This window comes from Eubalaena glacialis, chromosome 11, assembly GCF_028564815.1.
Source record: "Eubalaena glacialis isolate mEubGla1 chromosome 11, mEubGla1.1.hap2.+ XY, whole genome shotgun sequence".
Taxonomy (NCBI): Eukaryota; Metazoa; Chordata; class Mammalia; order Artiodactyla; family Balaenidae; genus Eubalaena; species Eubalaena glacialis.
In genome coordinates, this window is record NC_083726.1 from 116266489 (window position 1) to 116284113 (window position 17625).

Consider the following 17625-nt stretch of genomic DNA (forward strand, 5'->3'; position numbering starts at 1 on the left):
AGCCATGGGGCCTCCAGGCCAAAACCAGCCTGTTGACCCGGACATGTCCTCTTCCCCGGGCTCAGGGAAGAGTCCACCTCCGACTTGCTCAGGTTGTCGGCAGACTCACTCGCTGCAGATGCCAAACCGGCCCTCGGCTGTGCCCCCTCGGCCCCCGAGCTCCGCACGCAGCCCTGCACCTGCCCTGCTCCCAGCCACGGAGGCCTCTCTTGTCTTTGGTCCCCGTCGCGAATTACTTTTGTTTGTTTGTTGCTTTGTGTGATTTTCTATTGAGTCGTAACTGACATGTAACATTACATTTGTTTCAGATGAACAACATAGTGATCCCATATTTGTATTTATTGCAAAACGATCACCACAAGTCTGGTTAACATCCATCACCTCACATTACAATTTTTTTCTTGTGATGAGAACTTTTAAGATCTACTCTCTTAGCAACTTGCAAACATACAGTACAGTATTGTTAACTGTAATCCCCATGCTGTACTTTACATCCTCAGGACATATTTATTTGATAACTGGGAGTTTGCCCCTGAGAACCCTCTCCTTGTGAAGAGCTAATCCACTCCTGGGATTGCTCAGGCCCCACTGGACAGCCTCCCCATCCTAAGGGCACCTGTGCCGTATAACATAACCCGACCGCAGGGTAAGGCCCCGAGTTCACGGTCCCAGGGCCCATGCAGGGCGCGTGCTTGGTGGTGGTGGGAGAGAGCTGGGGGCGTGTTAGACCCAGCCCCCCAGGCCTCTCCTACGGCTGCGGGTCTCAGCTTTCCTCTCCCAGGGCTGTAAGGCCAGTATCCCAGAGGCGCACAGAGAGGCACCTAATTGAGCCTGTTTTGCCAGTGGAGTAAGGAGACCCAGAGAAGCCCCCAACCTCAGGACCCCCTGTCTTCTGGTTTCTGCTTCCACGCCAAGGTTTTGCCACCTCCTCCCAGCAGGAGACTCAGCAAAGGGCTTTGACACAGAGACCCCGAGCATGGACGCTCCACGTGGGTCTGCAGGGGGGGCCACACTTCCTTCCAGTCGCCCACGTTTCCCTGGCGGCCCAGGGGGAGCCCCTGTGGCCGTCCAGCTCGATCCAGCCCCAGCAGTCTCATGGGCCTCAGGGGCCCCCTTAAGGAGAAGCAGCAAGTGGGGTGCAGGGTTGCCCTGGCGGCCGAGCGGCAGGTGGGGAGGAAGGGGAGAGCGGCCAAGAGGGGACGGAGGTGGACAACGGGAACCCCGGGGGAGAAGATAATGGGGCTGACGGGTCAGAGCCATTGCGGGCAGAGCCCACGGGCCGCGGCCACCACTCCCACAGAAGGACCAGCCCACGGGAGGCCCTCGGGGCAGCTGGTCAGTCGGCCTCGCGTCTCCCTCCCCACAGGGAACCTGGAACAGGCCAACGAGGAGCTGCGGGCCATCATCAAGAAGATCTGGAAGCGGACCAGCATGAAGCTGCTGGACCAGGTGGTGCCGCCTGCGGGAGGTGAGTCACCCCACCCCAGGCGCGTGCGAGTCCTGAGTCCAGGCTGCGGGAGGCCTGCCCTTTCGGGCTGGAGCCTGGTCCAAGCCTGAGGTCACAGAGGAGGCCGAGCTAGGCCCCCCGATGCCTGGAGGTTTGGCAGAACTTCAAGGAAACTCCGCAAAGTAGAGCTTTCCCCATAACCTGCCGGGCTGGGTGCTCTAGGAATGATGGGGTCCTGGAGAAGGAGCCCCCCGGGACGCCCCTTCCTGTTCCTCCCGGGGCAGTGTTTGTTGACTCTGTCAACTGTCCTCCGTATACAGTTGCCAAAGTGTGAGTACAACACTTTAATATGAAATATGTTAAAATCAAATGTTTTTCAATAAATAAATACTCAGGGGCAACTCAGGGGCCCGAATTTCTAGTTAACTGACCAAACGCTCGTCTGCACCCTCTGTTATGAATAAGTTTGCGTTTAAAGGAAACAAACAGTGTTGACATTGTTGACATTTTGCGTTTGTCTTTTTGAAGTAAGGGCTTATGGAATATCTTTAAATAAGTACAGACACCTCTGGGGCACACACGTGGGGTAAGTGCAGACTGATCACGGGGTCCAGCCCAGTGGGGATCACATTCACGGAGCGGTGCCATCAGGGATACAATTTTCTGAAATGTGAACCCTTCTTGCTCAGGTTGAAACAAAACAAAGTGGTCTTGCATCCACTTAAACAGCAGTTATATTCCTGGGAAACTCTGGAATATCACAGCCGTGCAGGTCCCACGTGGAGCCAGTTAGGGTCTTAGCTCAGGTGGTTATAAGCGGGAGGTCCCCCCACAGACGTCTGGCACGACCTTGGCAGGGTGCAAAGGTAGTATTCGCTGTGCTTTTCGGGACACATCCAGAGCCACGTCATTAACGCCAGCAGCATCCCCAAAGCATGGTGACAATCGCGGTGACACTGAGAAAGTCCCATACATCCTCAAAACACTCCTTAAAAGGGGGTGCTACCCCTGACGAGACCCACCCCCGGAAGGAAGGCAGGCCTGGGGACGGGCATCACCCGGCCTGGCGTCACACGCACCATGTCCCTTAATCCTCATCCCGGTTCTGTGACGCCTGCTCTAGGAGCTGGTTCTCAGCTGCTGAGTAGCTGACCCCAGGCTGGTGGTGAGAGCCCTGCGGATTCAGGACCCAGGTCCAAGGGGGCCACACTTCCCACCAGAGCCAGTCTTCCCCAATTCATGGCAGACAGGGCTCGGGTATCCCCTCCACGTGGGGCTGGGGCCCCTGCCGGCTGGACGGAAGGCAAGCAGCTGTGGTTTTGGCTATTCTCACGAGACAGCTAGGAGCAGGGGAGCCATCACAGCCCCCAGATCCAACCCAGCAGCCTTCTCCAGGCCTTCCGCCCCGTCCTCCCCCAAGAACCGGAAGATGGGGCAGGGGGGCTCCACGTGGGGCATGAACTCCTCCCCTCGGGGCCCCACTCGCTTCTCACCACCCACTTCATTCCCAAGACGGAGGCTGATTCTGTCTTGTGTCACTTGGGGACCAGCCCAGCCACGGGGTTAGAAAGCCCCAACCAAGATGGGAGGCCTGCACCCCTCCCACCAACCCCTCCCGCCAACCCTTAAGCAGAACGCTAGCCCTTAGGGGCCTGGGCGATTATCAGTGGGAACCTGGAGCTTCGGAATCAAAAAAAAAGTTTATCGACAAGGTCAGTTAAGTAAAAACTGCAAGGTGGGAAATAATTTTGACAATAGGCTACTTTTTCTGTGAAAAAAGAGGGGGTAGGAATATGTTTGCTTATTTGCAGGAAACATTTGCATAAAGAATCTCTGGGGAAATAAGAAACGAACGAGAATGGTTATCTGATAAGAGGTGGGGGGAGAGACTCTTCACTGTACACACACCTTTTTGTATATTTTTGTCTTTTTGAACCACGTGCATGGAGAGCCTCTTCCAAAAAATTTAATTGAGAAAACTTAAGAAGGCGTGGATGCTGAAAAAAGGTTCCTGACGCCTGGCCAAGCCCCCCTGTTTACGCCCTGTTCAGTTCACCCTGTCTTCCCTTTGCTCTCAGATGATGAGGTCACGGTGGGCAAGTTTTATGCTACTTTCCTGATCCAAGAGTATTTCCGGAAATTCAAGAAGCGTAAAGAGCAGGGCCTGGTGGGCAAGCCCTCCCAGAGGAACGCCCTGTCCCTGCAGGTGAGGGGTCCTCGCCCCCCCGGGGGACCTGGCACCTTCCTGTCGCCTCTTCCAGGTCCGGGGCCCTCACGGGCTGGCTGAAGGCGGGTCCCTTCCTGAGGGCCCTGAGCCTTCCCCAAGGTGGATGCTGCAGGGGTGACCCTCCCTTCCTGTGGCCTCGCAGCCCTCAGAGCTCGGGGAGTTGGCCGGGGGGTCTGCTGACGCCCCTGAAACAGCCCCTCCCAATGTGCCTTCATCCCCCGTGGACCTCCGGAGGCTGGCCTGCTGCGGGGAGAAGCACAGGGGCGGGTGGGTGGCAGTTGGGGCACCAGGGCCCTCACGCATCGTCCCCCTGGGCTCCAGGCTGGTCTGCGCACCCTGCATGACCTCGGGCCCGAGATCCGCCGGGCCATCTCCGGGGACCTGACCGCCGAAGAGGAGCTGGACAAGGCCATGAAGGAGGCTGTGTCCGCCGCCTCGGAAGATGACATCTTCAGGGTAGGGGGGCGCCCCGGCCGCGGTCTTCAGCCTCCGTAAAGCTGGGTTTGGAGCAGAAGGGTGGGCTGGCGTCCTGAGTCCAGGGAGAAGCCCTGAGTCTTCAGCAGAATCCCAGCTCCCCGCCCCCAGCCCCTCCCCCCAGCCCTCTCCCATCCCTCCACCTCATCCAAGCCTGGTCCTTCTCAAGCCAGGGCTCCGGGACCCGGCAGCTCACAGAGCATCACTGGCCCTTGGAGAAGGCGGGAGGGAGCCGTTTTCCTGAGGAAATGCTTTTTAGGAGACGTTTCTACATTACACATTGCAAGGTGCTGGCCTTTGGGCCACATCGAATCCACAGACCTATTTTGTTTGCCAACATTGGAAAATCTGGCACGTTCAAATAAAAATCTAGACTTCTAGCCTCTCTTGAAAAAACCAGAAGATGTGCGGTATCAGGCAACAGAGGTCTGGAAGCCAGTGGCGATCTTGACTTAGACCATGAGGTCTCCAGGCCCCAAAGCCCCCTCCGGCCTCTTCTCTCCCCTCCTGGATACCAAGGCTGCCATCAGTTTTATATATTTTTTTTTTAATTTTTTTTAAATTAATTTATTTTTTAATCTATTTTATAAATTTATTTATTTATTTATTTTTGGCTGCGTTGGGTCTTTGTTGCTGCGCGTGGGCTTTCTCTAGTTGCGGCGAGCGGGGGCTACTCTTTGTTGCAGTGCATGGGCTTCTCATTGTGGTGGCTTCTCTTGTTGCAGAGCACAGGCTCTAGGCACGCGGGCTTCAGTAGTTGTGGCACGTGGGCTCAGTAGTTGTGGCTCACGGGCTCTAGAGCGCAGGCTCAGTAGTCGTGGTGCACGGGCTTAGTTGCTCCACGGCATGTGGGATCTTCCCGGACCAGGGCTTGAACCCGTGTCCCCTGCACTGGCAGGCGGATTCCTAACCACTGCGCCACCAGGGAAGCCCCTGCCATCAGTTTTAACAGTGAAAACTAGTGCCCGCTGGAATTCTGGGGCCCTTGCACCCAGCTCTCTTCATGAACCCCCAAGGTATTTGGCTAAAAATCCTGTAGCAAGTGAGACGCTACCACCCAGAACTGCGCTAGGGCCTCTCACCCCGCCTCCCGGCCCCAGCAGGCTCCCAGGCGGTGGAAACATGGGGGTGAGAGGAGCCCGTCACCCTGAGGCTGTCCCGTCCTCACCACCCTCCTCCTTGTCACTGTGAAATGTCCATCACTGAATGGCCTCGGGGACACACTAGCATGTCAGTGTGACCCCAAGAGACCCCCAGCCTTGCAGGTAGCTACTTGCCCACTTGCCCGGGACAAGGGGGGAAGTCGGGGGAAAACACTGGTTCCTGATTTGAAATCCAGGACTCTCCCAGGGGAAAGGAGGCCAGAGCGTAATTGGTGTAGTAACTAAGCCCTTCTTATTCTCAGAACCGTTTGGCCAACGTAGTTCCTAGCTCAGTGAGCCAGTTGGATTCCTTTTTTTAAATCCCATTAGAACCTTCGGGCCCCTTTTTCCACCCCTCGGCCCTCACATGCCCCACTGCTGCAGTGAAGGGTCTCCACCCCAGACTCGGCCACGTGTTGCCCGGCGGGGCTGAGCTCCGGGTGGAGAAGGAGAGGCGGCCGTGGGCGGGCCACCCCCCACCCCCCACCCACCCCTCCTTCTCACCTGCAGAGGGCCGGCGGCCTGTTCGGCAACCACGTGGGCTACTACCCCAGCGACAGCCGGAGCACCTTCCCCCAGACCTTCACCACCCAGCGCCCTCTGCACATCAGCAAGGCGGGCACCAGCCAGGGCGACGCGGAGTCGCCCTCCCACGAGAAACTGGTGGACTCCACCTTCACCCCCAGCAGCTACTCGTCCATGGGTTCCAACGCCAACATCAACAACGCCAACAACACCGCCCTGGGCCGCTGCCCCCGCCCCGCCGGCCAGCCCGGTGCCGTCAGCGTCAGCACCGTGGAGGGCCGTGGGCCCCCCTTGTCCCCCGCTGTCCGGGTGCAGGGGGCCTCGTGGAGGCTCAGCTCTAAGAGGTGAGCAAGGGGGTGCACGGCAGGGGCTCGTGGAGGAGCACTTGACCCCTCAGCCCTCCAGCTGGGGCGGAGGCTGCTGCCCAGACGCCGGCCAGAGGGCGGCCAGCGCAGCCTCCCGGGTCCGGCAGCCGTGCTCGGGAGGCCCCGTGGCCCCACTGGCCGGCAGGTGGCCCGAGGCGCGCGCCTCTGGACGGGGCCTTCTCTGCTTTCTCCCCCGGAGCAGAGGGGCCCTGGCCCCGATGCCCGAGATGTTTGCGTCCTGGGGACACCACCGTCTCTGTCCACTGGGCCTTTCTCAAGTCTCTGCCCAAACCTGGCCCTGGGCCCCCAGGGGATGGGGCAGGCCCACCCCCTCTTCTTTGTGCCCTTCTCGTCCCCGGGAGGGGGCATTCTGGAGGCAGGAGGCCCTTTGCTGGGCCCTTGCCTGCTCTGCCCCCACGCGGGGTCATTCCTGGCAGTCCTGACGGCGTCTCCCGGCTCCTGTCCCTTTCTTTTCTCCCACCCGCTGCTCCCTGGTGCCCCAGGACCCACTGCTATGATGTGCTGGGGCGGTCGGCACCTACTTCCACGCTCTGGGCCTCGGGAAGTGCCTCATTTATATCAGCAGCTCCGGGCTCCCAGGCCCTGGGAGGATCTGAACACTTCATTCACCCTTAGCTGAGCTGCCCCTCCGAGTGGGACAGCAGCCCCCAGCAGCCCCGTTTCTGGGGCAGACCTCCTTTCCTCCCCTCCAGCTCAGATCCAGAAGTGATCTTTTCTAAATCCCTGGACAAGCGTCCTGAGCTGCGTTCATCCCAGAGGCCAGCTCCCGGCCTCCCGGTGTTCACGTCCCTTCATCACGCCCGCGTTAGCCGAGGTTCCAGCCTGGGCCGTGTCCCGCCCGTCGCAGCTCACGGCTGAGTGCGGTGGCCCCAGCTCTGGCCTCACGTCCTGCACACGGCGGCCCGCAGGGGTGGAGCTGCTGGCCTGCGCCGTTCTGCGTCTCCAGCTCATGCGTTGTGCCTCACCAAGCCCCTCCACATCCCGCCCCTCCCACGCCAGCAAGAGCATCCAGCATCTGCTGTGTCATCCAACTGGGGGGAGGGCACCGTCGGTCAGGGCCTCCCCCAGAGATCCACCCGGACCCTCCCTGAGCGGCTCGCAGGCCCAGGGTCAAAGCTGGACACTGACCCAGCACCCAGATCTGAGAGGATACGCTGGGATATTTCCCAGAGGCCCTGGGGGTCTGAGCATAAAGCGGGCCCCAGCACTCAGGACCTGTAGGAAGAAAGGTGGAGGGAGGCACCGAGCAGGACACAGACAGGAAAGGGAGGACGGAGACCAGAGCTGAAGACCACACGACCAAGCGAGCAGAAGACCAGGGCCTGGAGGGGAAGCAGCTGAGTCTGAGGCACAGTCGGGTGTAGAGGGTCTCCAGCTCAGGGGGACTCAGGTTTGAGGGGGACTCAGGCTCGGGGGGCTCAGGCTCACTCCCCACTGCTCAGAAGAACGAACCCCTTTGTGAGGCCTCTCCTCTGTGCTTTGCTCTAAGGAGTCAACACCAAATCAAAAGCATGTCACGTATGACACCAGGAAGTCCTCAGCGCTGCCCAACAAATGCCCACAGGCCCGGCTGTCTGCAGTAGAGGGAAGGGACCACCCCCTCGCTAGTCCCCCCCGAATAGTGCAGCCGGCCCTGAGCCGGGCAGGCAGACGGCGTTACTGGTGGGGACACTAGTCATGGGTGGGCTACATGACTTACCCCAGAGGGTAACTGAACCGGGTCAGAACTCAGATCCCCTTGCATCCTAACCCGCAGGCCCTTCCCCGCATGGAACCCTTATGGTAACACTTCTCGGCTCCATCAGTGGTCGCGTGTGTGTGTGTGTGTGTGTGTGTGTGTGTGATGCCTCACCTGCCGGGGGGAGGGGAGGGGCTGGCAGTTGCTGACTTTTTGTCTCTACCCCGGACACTTTAGGTGCCCCTCCCGGGACAGCCTGATAGCCATGGTGTGTCAGGAGGAGGCCCCTCGGGATGAGACTTGTGACCTGAGGATGGATGAGGACGCCGAGTACGGCAGCGAGCCCAGCCTGATCTCCACGGAGATGTGAGCTCTGCCCTCCAAGGCTGCCCGAGAAGGGGAGGATAGGGGGTGATGGGCGGGTCCCTGGAATCCTCCTCTGGCAGCTTCAAAGCAGAGGAAGCCCCCCACCCTCATACACACAGTCCCCTGGTTGGCTTGGCGCTTCCTCATGACACGATGCTTTCAGGAAAACTGCTAAACGTTGTTTCCTAGGCTTTCTTGACACGTGTACATACTGACAATTAAATATTCGTGAAACTGCCTATAATAAAGCTGCCAGCAGAGGGCGCTGTTGTTAGCCGTAGCTGAGATTTCCATCACAGCCGGAATTTTTTAAGAGAAGGGTTTTTAAACTGCAGATCCAGACCCATTAGGAAGCTGTGACATTTGCTTAGTCAGTTACAATCAACACTTTTAAAAGAAATCATAGCACAGAATAGCATAGAATAGGATAGAAAAGGACAATAGGAAATAGCGTATTCAAAGTCACAAAGGTAGTATTATTTTGTGAAGCATTTGTTGCCAAGTCCCATAAAATGTATTTGTGACTGTGAGTTGCGTTCACAAAGTTGAACCTGTGTTAGAAGATTTCCTGAGAGGAACACTTTATCACAAGGAAGGACCAGCCCTTTCAGCTTTCGCTGTTCAGAGGATGCAGATTAACACATGGCCACATACCTGAGAAGTCAAGAAAAGCATCTGTTCCCACCGTCTGGGCTCTTGGTGCGTGCTTGGTGCTTGCAGGCCCTCTGCTAGATGGTGGACGAACCAGCCTCGGCAACCAAGGGAGGTCACAGGCTCGTTAAGGAGCTAAGAGGATCTCAGAGGGGGAAAATAAAGATTTCTTAAGTAGCTGCTCACGGAGTGGTGCAAACAGCGAGAGTACAGACGTTCAGAGAAGGTCAAGGTCGGAGAGAGGCACCAGGCACGAGGTCACCCAGAAGCTGGGTCTTCAAGAGTGGTTACGGTCTGGATAAGAAGAAAATGTAGTAGGGAGGGTGACCAAGCTGCACATGAGAGGCAAGCATGGTGGGTTTTGTCCAGAACCTTCCCTGCATGTCTGCAAATGCTTGCAGACAGCACACCAGGAGCACAGGCTCTGTCCTCAAAGTACATGGAGTCACACCAGGCACAGGCGGTGGCCTCGTCTGTGACACGAAGGGCTTAGAACACAAGCGGGCATCTGGGGTGCAGACGGCTCCACTAGGGGTTGCAAAATCAGCTTAGGGCCTACAATGGCTTTTTTCAGTGAAATAGCCCAGGCCAAGGTAGAACAGAGGCTCTTGGGTGCAGCGGATTCAGGGAAGGTAATCATGGACCCGAGTCCAGCCCTTGGGCACGTCTGTCGTGTGCCCTGGGCCAGGAGGAGCCCTTTCTCACCGAGTCCCCGCTAGAAGGCCCAGGAGCTGTTGACTCACTAGACACCCCCAAGGGCCCGCAGCTGCCCCTCACCGATGACCGCATGTTCGCGCTCTTGCTGACCAAGGGTGGGCAGGCCCGGAGAGCGAGGGGGCACAAGCGTGGTCTCGCGCTGGGAGTGGCCGTGGTAGACGGCATCTGCCTGTGAGCACGCCATTGCGGAGAGAAGCTGCAGGCCCAGAATTTGTTTCCAGCTTTCTCAGCAGCGGGGGTCCCCCTGCCTCGAATCACAAGTGCGGGGGGGACACACGGGGCACAGGCGGAAGGAGCCGGGAACATCTGTGACAGCAGAGAGCGCGGCCTTTAGAGAGCACAGAGTGGGGTCCCCTCACTAAGGGAAAAAGCAGGCTGCCCGGAGGTGACAGTGCCCAGTGTCCTCTGCTCCAGGCTCTCCTACCAGGACGACGAGAATCGGCAGCTGGCGCCCCCCGAGGAGGACAGGAGAGACATCCGTCTCTCTCCGAAGAGGGGCTTCCTGCGCTCCGCCTCCCTAGGTAACCTCAGACCCTCTCTCTAAAGGTGGCCACTCCCCCGTGACGGTGGCCAGGCACACAGGGGTGACTGAGGAACGTCACCTCGTGGGGCTCAAGTGGCCCACAGCTGGGCTGGACCCGGGCTGGATGTGTGCTAATGCGGCATCTCAGGGAGGGGCGGGGGGAGGGGGCATCCTTGTCCCTCCCTCGGTGTGAGCCGGCGGGGCCGTGTCATCTTCTTCTCTCCCTTTTTTTTAAAATATTTATTTATTTATTTGGTTGCGCCGGGTCTTAGTTGTGGCTCGCCGGCTCCTTAGTTGCAGCATGCAGGCTCCTTAGTTGTGGCATGCAAACTCTTAGTTGCGGCATGCATGTGGGATCTAGTTCCCTGACCAGGGATCGAACCCGGGCCCCTTGCATTGGGACCGCAGAGTCTTATCTTATCCACTGCACCACCAAGGAAGTCCCCCGTGTCATCTTCTGTGCTGACCCATCACTTGCTCTGCAGGTCGAAGGGCCTCCTTCCACCTTGAGTGTCTGAAGCGACAGAAGAATCCTGGGGGAGACATCTCTCAGAAGACAGTCCTGCCCCTGCATCTCGTTCACCATCAGGTAGCCCCCCACTTTGGGACAGGCCACAGGCCACCACCTAGCAGGCTAGACAACCCCGTGATGATCGTGCAGCAAATCCCCCAGATGCCCGTCAGCCTTTCTGTCCAGACCACGGCTGTGTCCCCACCCCTGGCCCTAACAACCCCCGGGGAGGGGGCTCTTCCCACACGAGGACCGTGCTCTCCCGGGCGGGAGACCCGGGAGGTCCTGGGGAGCAGGAGCCCCTCTGGAGGCTGGAAGGACCAGCTGCTTCGGGTTGGCCTGAGCATTCTCCTCCCAGTGGCCAGATGTTCCCTCCCCAGAAATGGCTACACGACGGGCAGGTGCGGTCATACCTAGAGCCATAAGACACCTGGACGTTTAGCTGCACAAAAATCCACCCACTGGAACATGGAAATGACCAGAGAGTGTTCCAGCAGCATGGTCAGGGACAGGGATGATGTCAGGAAAGCGGGTCCAGGCAGATTCAGTAGTTGAACCAGCTCTTGGCCTGGGTGATGCCAAAAGATGGCGAAATCTAAGACCCCAGCATCAAGCTGCTCTTAGGACCCTGGAACTGATGGAGATTTCCAACAGCTAAACAATTAGGGTCTGAACTAGACTCTCCCCACCTTCTTACCTCCGTGATTACATACTCCCTTACCACGGACCTTTGCTTTAAATGACTTTTTTATCCCCAAAGGCACTCAGTGCCAATCAAAGCTTACAGTCGGCATAAGACAGCCAGCGTGGCTCTGCCAGGGTGATGGTATTTCTGCTCAAGGAAATACACGATTTTGCTCAGCCTGTGTGCTGTCGCACGAATACACGTGGTCTCCACAGGGCTTTCTGGAATGTCGAGCAGAGCCTTACACTTCCCTCAGATCCCAAGGGACCCAGGACCCCAGACTGGGGGCCCTCGAGAGCAGTGGGCAGGGAGGCCAGCAGGCTGCGGGATGCCGCGTGTGCTTCTCTGAGAGATTTCTAGAAGCTGATTTCACCTGTCTCTGCTTATCGTGCTGGAAGGAAAACCTCCCTCGATTTACAGCCTCCCCTTATGCTTCTGAGCTGCCCTCTGACCCTTGTGCCCACGTTTCCCCCCTCTCTGCCCCTCGGACTGAGCCTCCCCACCAGGCAGTGTTGCTTCCTTGGACCCATCATGTCAGAGCAGGTGGAGAGGATCCGTGGCTCACGGGGGACGGGGCCAGGGCTAGAGAGCAGGTGACCTGGATCCCCCTGGCCCTTGGCTTTCTGAGCTTAGAGGAGAAAGATCCCTGCAGACTGATGGTCACAGAGTCTATTTAGGGCGGTTGAGACCGGCTCCAGGTCCGGATGCCTGAGCGAGAGGGTGCGAGCACCAGGCAGTGGGACACAGCTGAGGCCCCCTGACCCGCACTCTCGTGTCGTGTCCACAGGCGCTGGCGGTGGCGGGCCTGAGCCCCCTCCTGCAGAGAAGCCATCCCCCTGGCGCCCTCCCCCTGCCGCATGCCACGCCCCCTGCCACGCCAGGCCCGGCCTGGCCCCCGCGGCCTGTGCCCACACTGCGGCTGGAGGGGGCCGAGTCCAGCGACAAGCTCACCAGCAGCTTCCCATCCGTCCACTGCGGCCCCTGGGCCAGGGAGCCCACGCCCTGCGGGGCCAGCGGCGGCATCCGGAGGGCCCGGCCCGTGTCCCTCACTGTGCCCAGCCCGGCGGGGCCCCGGGGCCGGCCCTTCCATGGCAGCGCCAGCAGCCTGGTGGAGGCGGTGAGTAGGCCGAGCCACGCGGGCCGGGCAGGGGCCCCACGGGCAGAGTGGAGGGGCCCTGGTGGGTGTCAAGTCTCCTGGCCAGAAAGACCCTCAGTCAGGTCTCAAGTCCACGTGAGGGCCCAGCCCGGCCGAGGAAGGGCGGTCACACTGGCCGGGGAGCAGGGGAGCCGTTGGGGGGGCCGTGGGGGCACGTGGGGCGGGAGGAGCGGGTGAGGCAGGTGGGGAGCAGGCGGGGGGGGGGCCGTGGGGGCACGTGGGGTGGGAGGAGCGGGTGAGGCAGGTGGGGAGCAGGCGTGGGGGGGGCCGTGGGGGCACGTGGGGCGGGAGGAGCGGGCGAGGCAGGTGGGGAGCGGGCGGGGGAGGGGGGTGTATTCCAGGCTCACTTGCTGCTCCCCGAGGCCGCCAGGAAGGGGGCAGACGCTTCGGGACAGAGCGGGCAGGGGCCGGGTGTGTCCTGCACATACACGCGTGCTCGCGCACACACACACGCACACACGCATCGTCCCCGGGATCCTCACCCCCAGAAAAGCAGCCAGCGGCACTGGGCCAGGTGTCACCAGAGGAGACTGAAGGTTTCCTGGAAAGAGTCACGTGGGCGTCCTGGGGCGCCGGGTGGGTGGGAGGGAAGGACCAGGGCCCCTGTGGCCTCCGTGCACCCAGGTTGCCTGCGTTTGATGACGGTGACCCCGCCCCGCCATCTCTCCTCCGGCCCGCACGCCCCTAATGCCCGCAGGGGCGCTCCATCCCACTGCTGCCCGGTGCGCACACACACACGTGTACTCACGTGATGCGCACACACACACGAGTACACGCACGCGCGTACACACACTCTCCTCCCGCAGTGACCAGTCGGAAGCCCCTGGGCCGGCCCCGAAGGGAAGAGCCGGGCTCGCGAGTAACGCCGTCCCGGCCCCCTCTCCCCAGGTCTTGATCTCAGAAGGACTGGGGCAGTTTGCTCAGGATCCCAAGTTCCTCGAGGCCACCACCCAGGAGCTGGCCGACGCCTGCGACATGACCATCGAGGAGATGGAGAGCGCGGCCGACAACATCCTTAGCGGGGGCACCCGGCAGAGCCCCAACGGCACCCTGCTCCCGTGTGCAAACTGCAGGGACCCGGGGCCAGACCGAGAGGGGGGCGCGGAGGACGCGGCCTGGGCGCCCAGCCCCGAGCCCCGCCAGGGCGGAGAGGAGCCCCGGGACAGCAGGGCCTTCGCCAGCAGCCTGTAGCAGCCGGGCCGGAGATGCCGGGTTTTTATTTGTCTCCATGTTCCTAATGGGTCCGTTTCAGAAGTGCCTCACTGTTCTCGTGACCTGGAGTTAACCGGAACAGCGTCTTCATTCATTTCGTAGGGACAAGACCGAGTCGGCGGCCAGGAGAGAAGCAGCCGCGGTCCGTGTCCGGCGGGGAGCGGTGGGGGGAGGGCACGGGCACCAGGGAGGGGGCCCCCCGCGGCCGCCTCGGCTCCCTCAGCCCTCGCCCAAAGGACCCTACGCCAAACGGGTGTCTTTCAACTCTGCTTGTCAAGAACTCATTTTGCACATATTCTGTATGAGCCTCACTGTCGCCATAGAGCCAGGGCCCTGTGCCTTCACGGAAGGAAGGAGGCCCCGGCCGGGCCCTGGGAATGGGGGGGCGCTGCAGCTCCAAGCCAAGGCTGGCCACCGCCCCCTGCGCCATCCGTGTCTGGACCCCCTTCCCACCCGGCCATGGTCACAGCCACGCCGCTCCGTCGGCGCCGGGGGAGGGGCGCGCCCGCCGGGACAAGACCGGTGGTGCTGAGCGTCTGTCCAGCGCTCTTCTGTTCGGGGGTTTGACATTTTTCTTCACCGCATGTTGCAGTTTTCATTTAGGGGGTTTCGTTTTTTTATACTTTTGTTTTCCCAGGGGGGAGGGGAGGGAGAAGGGTGTTTACAGAGTTTTGCAGCCACCCACCTTACCGTTCTCACTTTTGCAAATGTAAATCGGGTTCAGTTTTGTTGTATTATTTAATGGTCGTGGTTTCCTTTTCTACGGAGGATCCGATAGAGCCGCCGTGGGAGAGTTTTACCAGCCGTTGTGTATGCCCAATAGTTTGTTATCATTTCCTTAGGTAGCGACAAGATTTCTTTGGTTTGGTTTCATAATTTAAAGGTGATCAGCAATGCACTTGGTAGGGTCTTGCACAAATGTGTGTAGTAGCGCGTGCCCGAGAGAGGAAGCAGCACGAGGTCTCTGCGAGTGTGTGTGCCGTGTGTACGGTGGGTTGTGTGTGTGCGGGCGTGGGCTGAGTCTGCAGCCACGCGCGCCCGGGCCGCCAGTCCGCCCGCAGTTCCCCTTGGGGCTTAAGGGTGGGGAGCTCTGAATCTGGGGCCGTTTGAAAGCAAAAGCAAACCACTGTCTCTGCTTCTGAAACGGGAATCAGTAACTGCATTTTCTGTCCCACAAGATATGCAAAAACAATGCAATAATATTCATTTTAAAAATGTAGTTGTGAGTTGTGTTGGCATTAAAACTGTGTTTAAAAAAACCACACAGAAATTTAAGGGAGAAACTCAGAAGGCATTTTGCTTCGATTTGTTCCGTGTAATGTTTTACTGCATTGATGGTGTTTCTGCTGAAGAGACCGTTATACTTGAATTCAGGTCAGTCTCAGTATTTTACAAATATTTTTTTAAAACTGAATTGCAATTGTGCCAAGCGAATATAATGAATTAAGTTTGTTTTTGGATTCACTTCTTGTATATTTGCTGCATGTAAGTAAATCATTTTGTATTTGGAGTGTGACAAGCTTCACCTTCGAGCTCTTAAGTGCTTTTCTACGTGTGGCTGGGGAAAAAGGGGACAGCTTTTCTTGTCATTTGTGTGACAAGTGCCGGCACTACCCGTGTGGGTCCCGACACAAGCTTGGGCTTCACTGTTTTGCATATCTTGTGTTCTCTTCCGTTTCCCTCAATTTTCCCCAGACGGGGTAATAGGTGCATCCGTATCTTGCTTTGAGAGACCAGGACCCGTCTTTTTCCAGCGTCACTCTGTCTGCTCTGCCCTGGTTTTCAGAGTTGGAATTTCTGCGGGGAGGGCCCTGCACCGTGAGGGGCCGTGAGGTGCCCTGAGCAGCCTCTTTCATCACCGGGTCCCCCCCGGGAAAGGTGGCTGATCTTACCCTTCACCACCCCCCGCCCTGGCACAAGCGTCCCTTAGGGAAGTGCCCGTTGACCGGGAGGGTGGAGAGGAGGGGGTCCTCAGCCGGACAGCAGGGGCCGGAGCCAGGCAGCAGGTGACATCCTGTCCGTCCAAAGCCAAGTCCGTCCTGCTCGCTTCTCCACCTTTCACTCAGTCTGGAGCAGGATCTCCTCCAGCCCACCCCTCGCGGTACGGCAGCCACGGAGGGACGAGGGCCGGGGGCGGGCGGCACGTGGGGAACTCGTGGTGAGGGCAGGGCCGGAGGCATTGCGGGGGCGTCTCTCTGCCCCTGCATCCACCTGGACATCACCCGGGTGCTACATCCTTCAAACAGATTCCAACAGTGACCGATTCAGGGGAAGCAGGACCCAACCGTTCATCCAGACCTTCCCCGTTGAGTCTCTTCCAGCCCCGGGCTTGCTCAGCCCTTCTTGGCGCTGACTTCCATGAGCAACTTAGAAGTCAAAGCCGGGCAGTGCCCGCTGCTCCGTGAAGATGAGTTTTCCTGTGGTGGACTGATGCGCACGCCCCCAGGTGAACACATACAAGGGCTGCTCCCTATTCCTCCAAGCCCAGCCCTGCCAGTCTCTGGGCTCCTTCTTGGTGCCATCGAGGTCTTGTAGGAGTTACATTCAGGTCCGTTGTCGCGTTTCCCTAAATGTCTGCCGCGGCTGCTAGCATTTTAGTTCTGATGGAGAGCAGGGCCCTTTGGGGTTGATACCTAACTCTTGCTGTGCATTTGGCCCCTGGACAGAACTGTGGACTCTTAGCTGACCTCACACACGCCGGCACACACTCGGCCTTCTCGTGCTGTCTTCTGTTTTCCTTTTGGGCTTTTCGTCTGTGTCACCAAATCTCAGCGACCGGCTCATGCTGGGCTTATGCCAGCTACTCCCAGGGCTCCGCCAAGTGCATCCCCCCCCCATCACCGCGCACACTGCAGGCGTGCTTCTCCTTTGCCGTCAGCTCTGTCTCTGTCGGGAAGATCCATCCAGGGAGGGGTCTTCCTGGGCCAGAGCTCAGGACCAGCTAGGGTGGGATGGACACGCGACACCCATCCTCCCGAGCCTCATCTGTAGCGTGGTCTCCACCTCTGCACCCAAAACAGAATCTTCCCATGACCTTGGAAAGCAGAACCATTGTGTCTTCTGAAACCCTTGAGTGGCAGGAGAAAAGCCATGGTGGCCAAGGACCTGAAGAACTTGAGGAGTTTAGGCTCAGAGTTTGGTGAAGCTGGTTTGTGTTTGTCCCCTGATGGGCCGGCCTCTTGTTTCCACCTTAATCTCACAGTTACTCATGTGCTTGGCTTGATTCCCAGCTGTTTCCTTCCCCCCCCCCGCCCCCACAAGGTTCTTTTTGGTCTTGGGTTAAAATGCAGACATTTCCCCCAGATTTTGGCTTGATCCGTGAATTTTTCTCTGCTTTGCTTCAGAAGCTCTTCGTCCAGTCTCTTCCCTCATCTTCTCAGTCTGACTGGGACCCGAGGCTCTGCCTTACCCGTCTTTATCCTCCTCCATGCCGTGGCTTCCGAGCTCCAGGGCCTCGTCCTGAGCTGCCCATCACTTCCTCCCGGCCGTCCTCCCGCCACACCGTCTCCCCATCAGTTAACTGAGGGCACCACACCCTCCAAGGCCAATGTAATGTCTTTCTGAGGAAGGAGAGCCCCTGAAAGGGAGGAGCTTGGAGGTCGTCGAGGGGGTGAGGGCTGCTTTCCAGGAGCCAGTTGATAGTATGTGCCCCCGACCCCACAGGCCAAGAAACAGAACGGAACTTAGACCATCACAGGGAGGAGGCCGGGTGGTTGAGGCCTGCAGCCTCGTCAGACCATCGTCACAGGCATTGCTGAGGACGGGGGTGGCATCTCCACACCCAGCGAGACCTGGAAGGACGGGCGTGTCGCTGTCCAAGAGGCCAAGGGCAGGGCGACCTGGTGTTGACCCTCTAAGCCGCTGGTCAGTCGAACCAGAGCCCAGGCCAGGTCTGTTTTTTTCAAGACCAGGCTCTGGTCTGCGG

The 17625-nt window shown here is 59.1% G+C and overlaps 1 protein-coding gene across 5 annotated transcripts in view; it reads left to right on the forward strand.

The window, feature by feature from the left end:
* Positions 1-14954, forward strand: part of CACNA1C (calcium voltage-gated channel subunit alpha1 C) — a 475349-nt gene extending 460395 nt beyond the window's left edge. For 3 of the 5 annotated variants that reach the window (XM_061206079.1, XM_061206075.1, XM_061206077.1), the window contains 9 exons: positions 1367-1468; positions 3526-3653; positions 3996-4130; positions 5801-6159; positions 8117-8245; positions 10028-10134; positions 10622-10725; positions 12120-12449; positions 13377-14954. In XM_061206079.1, coding sequence (XP_061062062.1) covers positions 1367-1468; positions 3526-3653; positions 3996-4130; positions 5801-6159; positions 8117-8245; positions 10028-10134; positions 10622-10725; positions 12120-12449; positions 13377-13679 — 1697 coding nt within the window. In that variant the 3' untranslated portion in view covers positions 13680-14954. Of the gene's footprint in view, positions 1-1300; positions 1469-3525; positions 3654-3995; positions 4131-5800; positions 6160-8116; positions 8246-10027; positions 10135-10621; positions 10726-12119; positions 12450-13376 lie in introns of all 5 variants that reach the window. The other 2 variants (XM_061206078.1, XM_061206076.1) reach the window with 1 other exon arrangement.
* The last annotated feature ends 2671 nt before the right edge of the window (positions 14955-17625 follow it).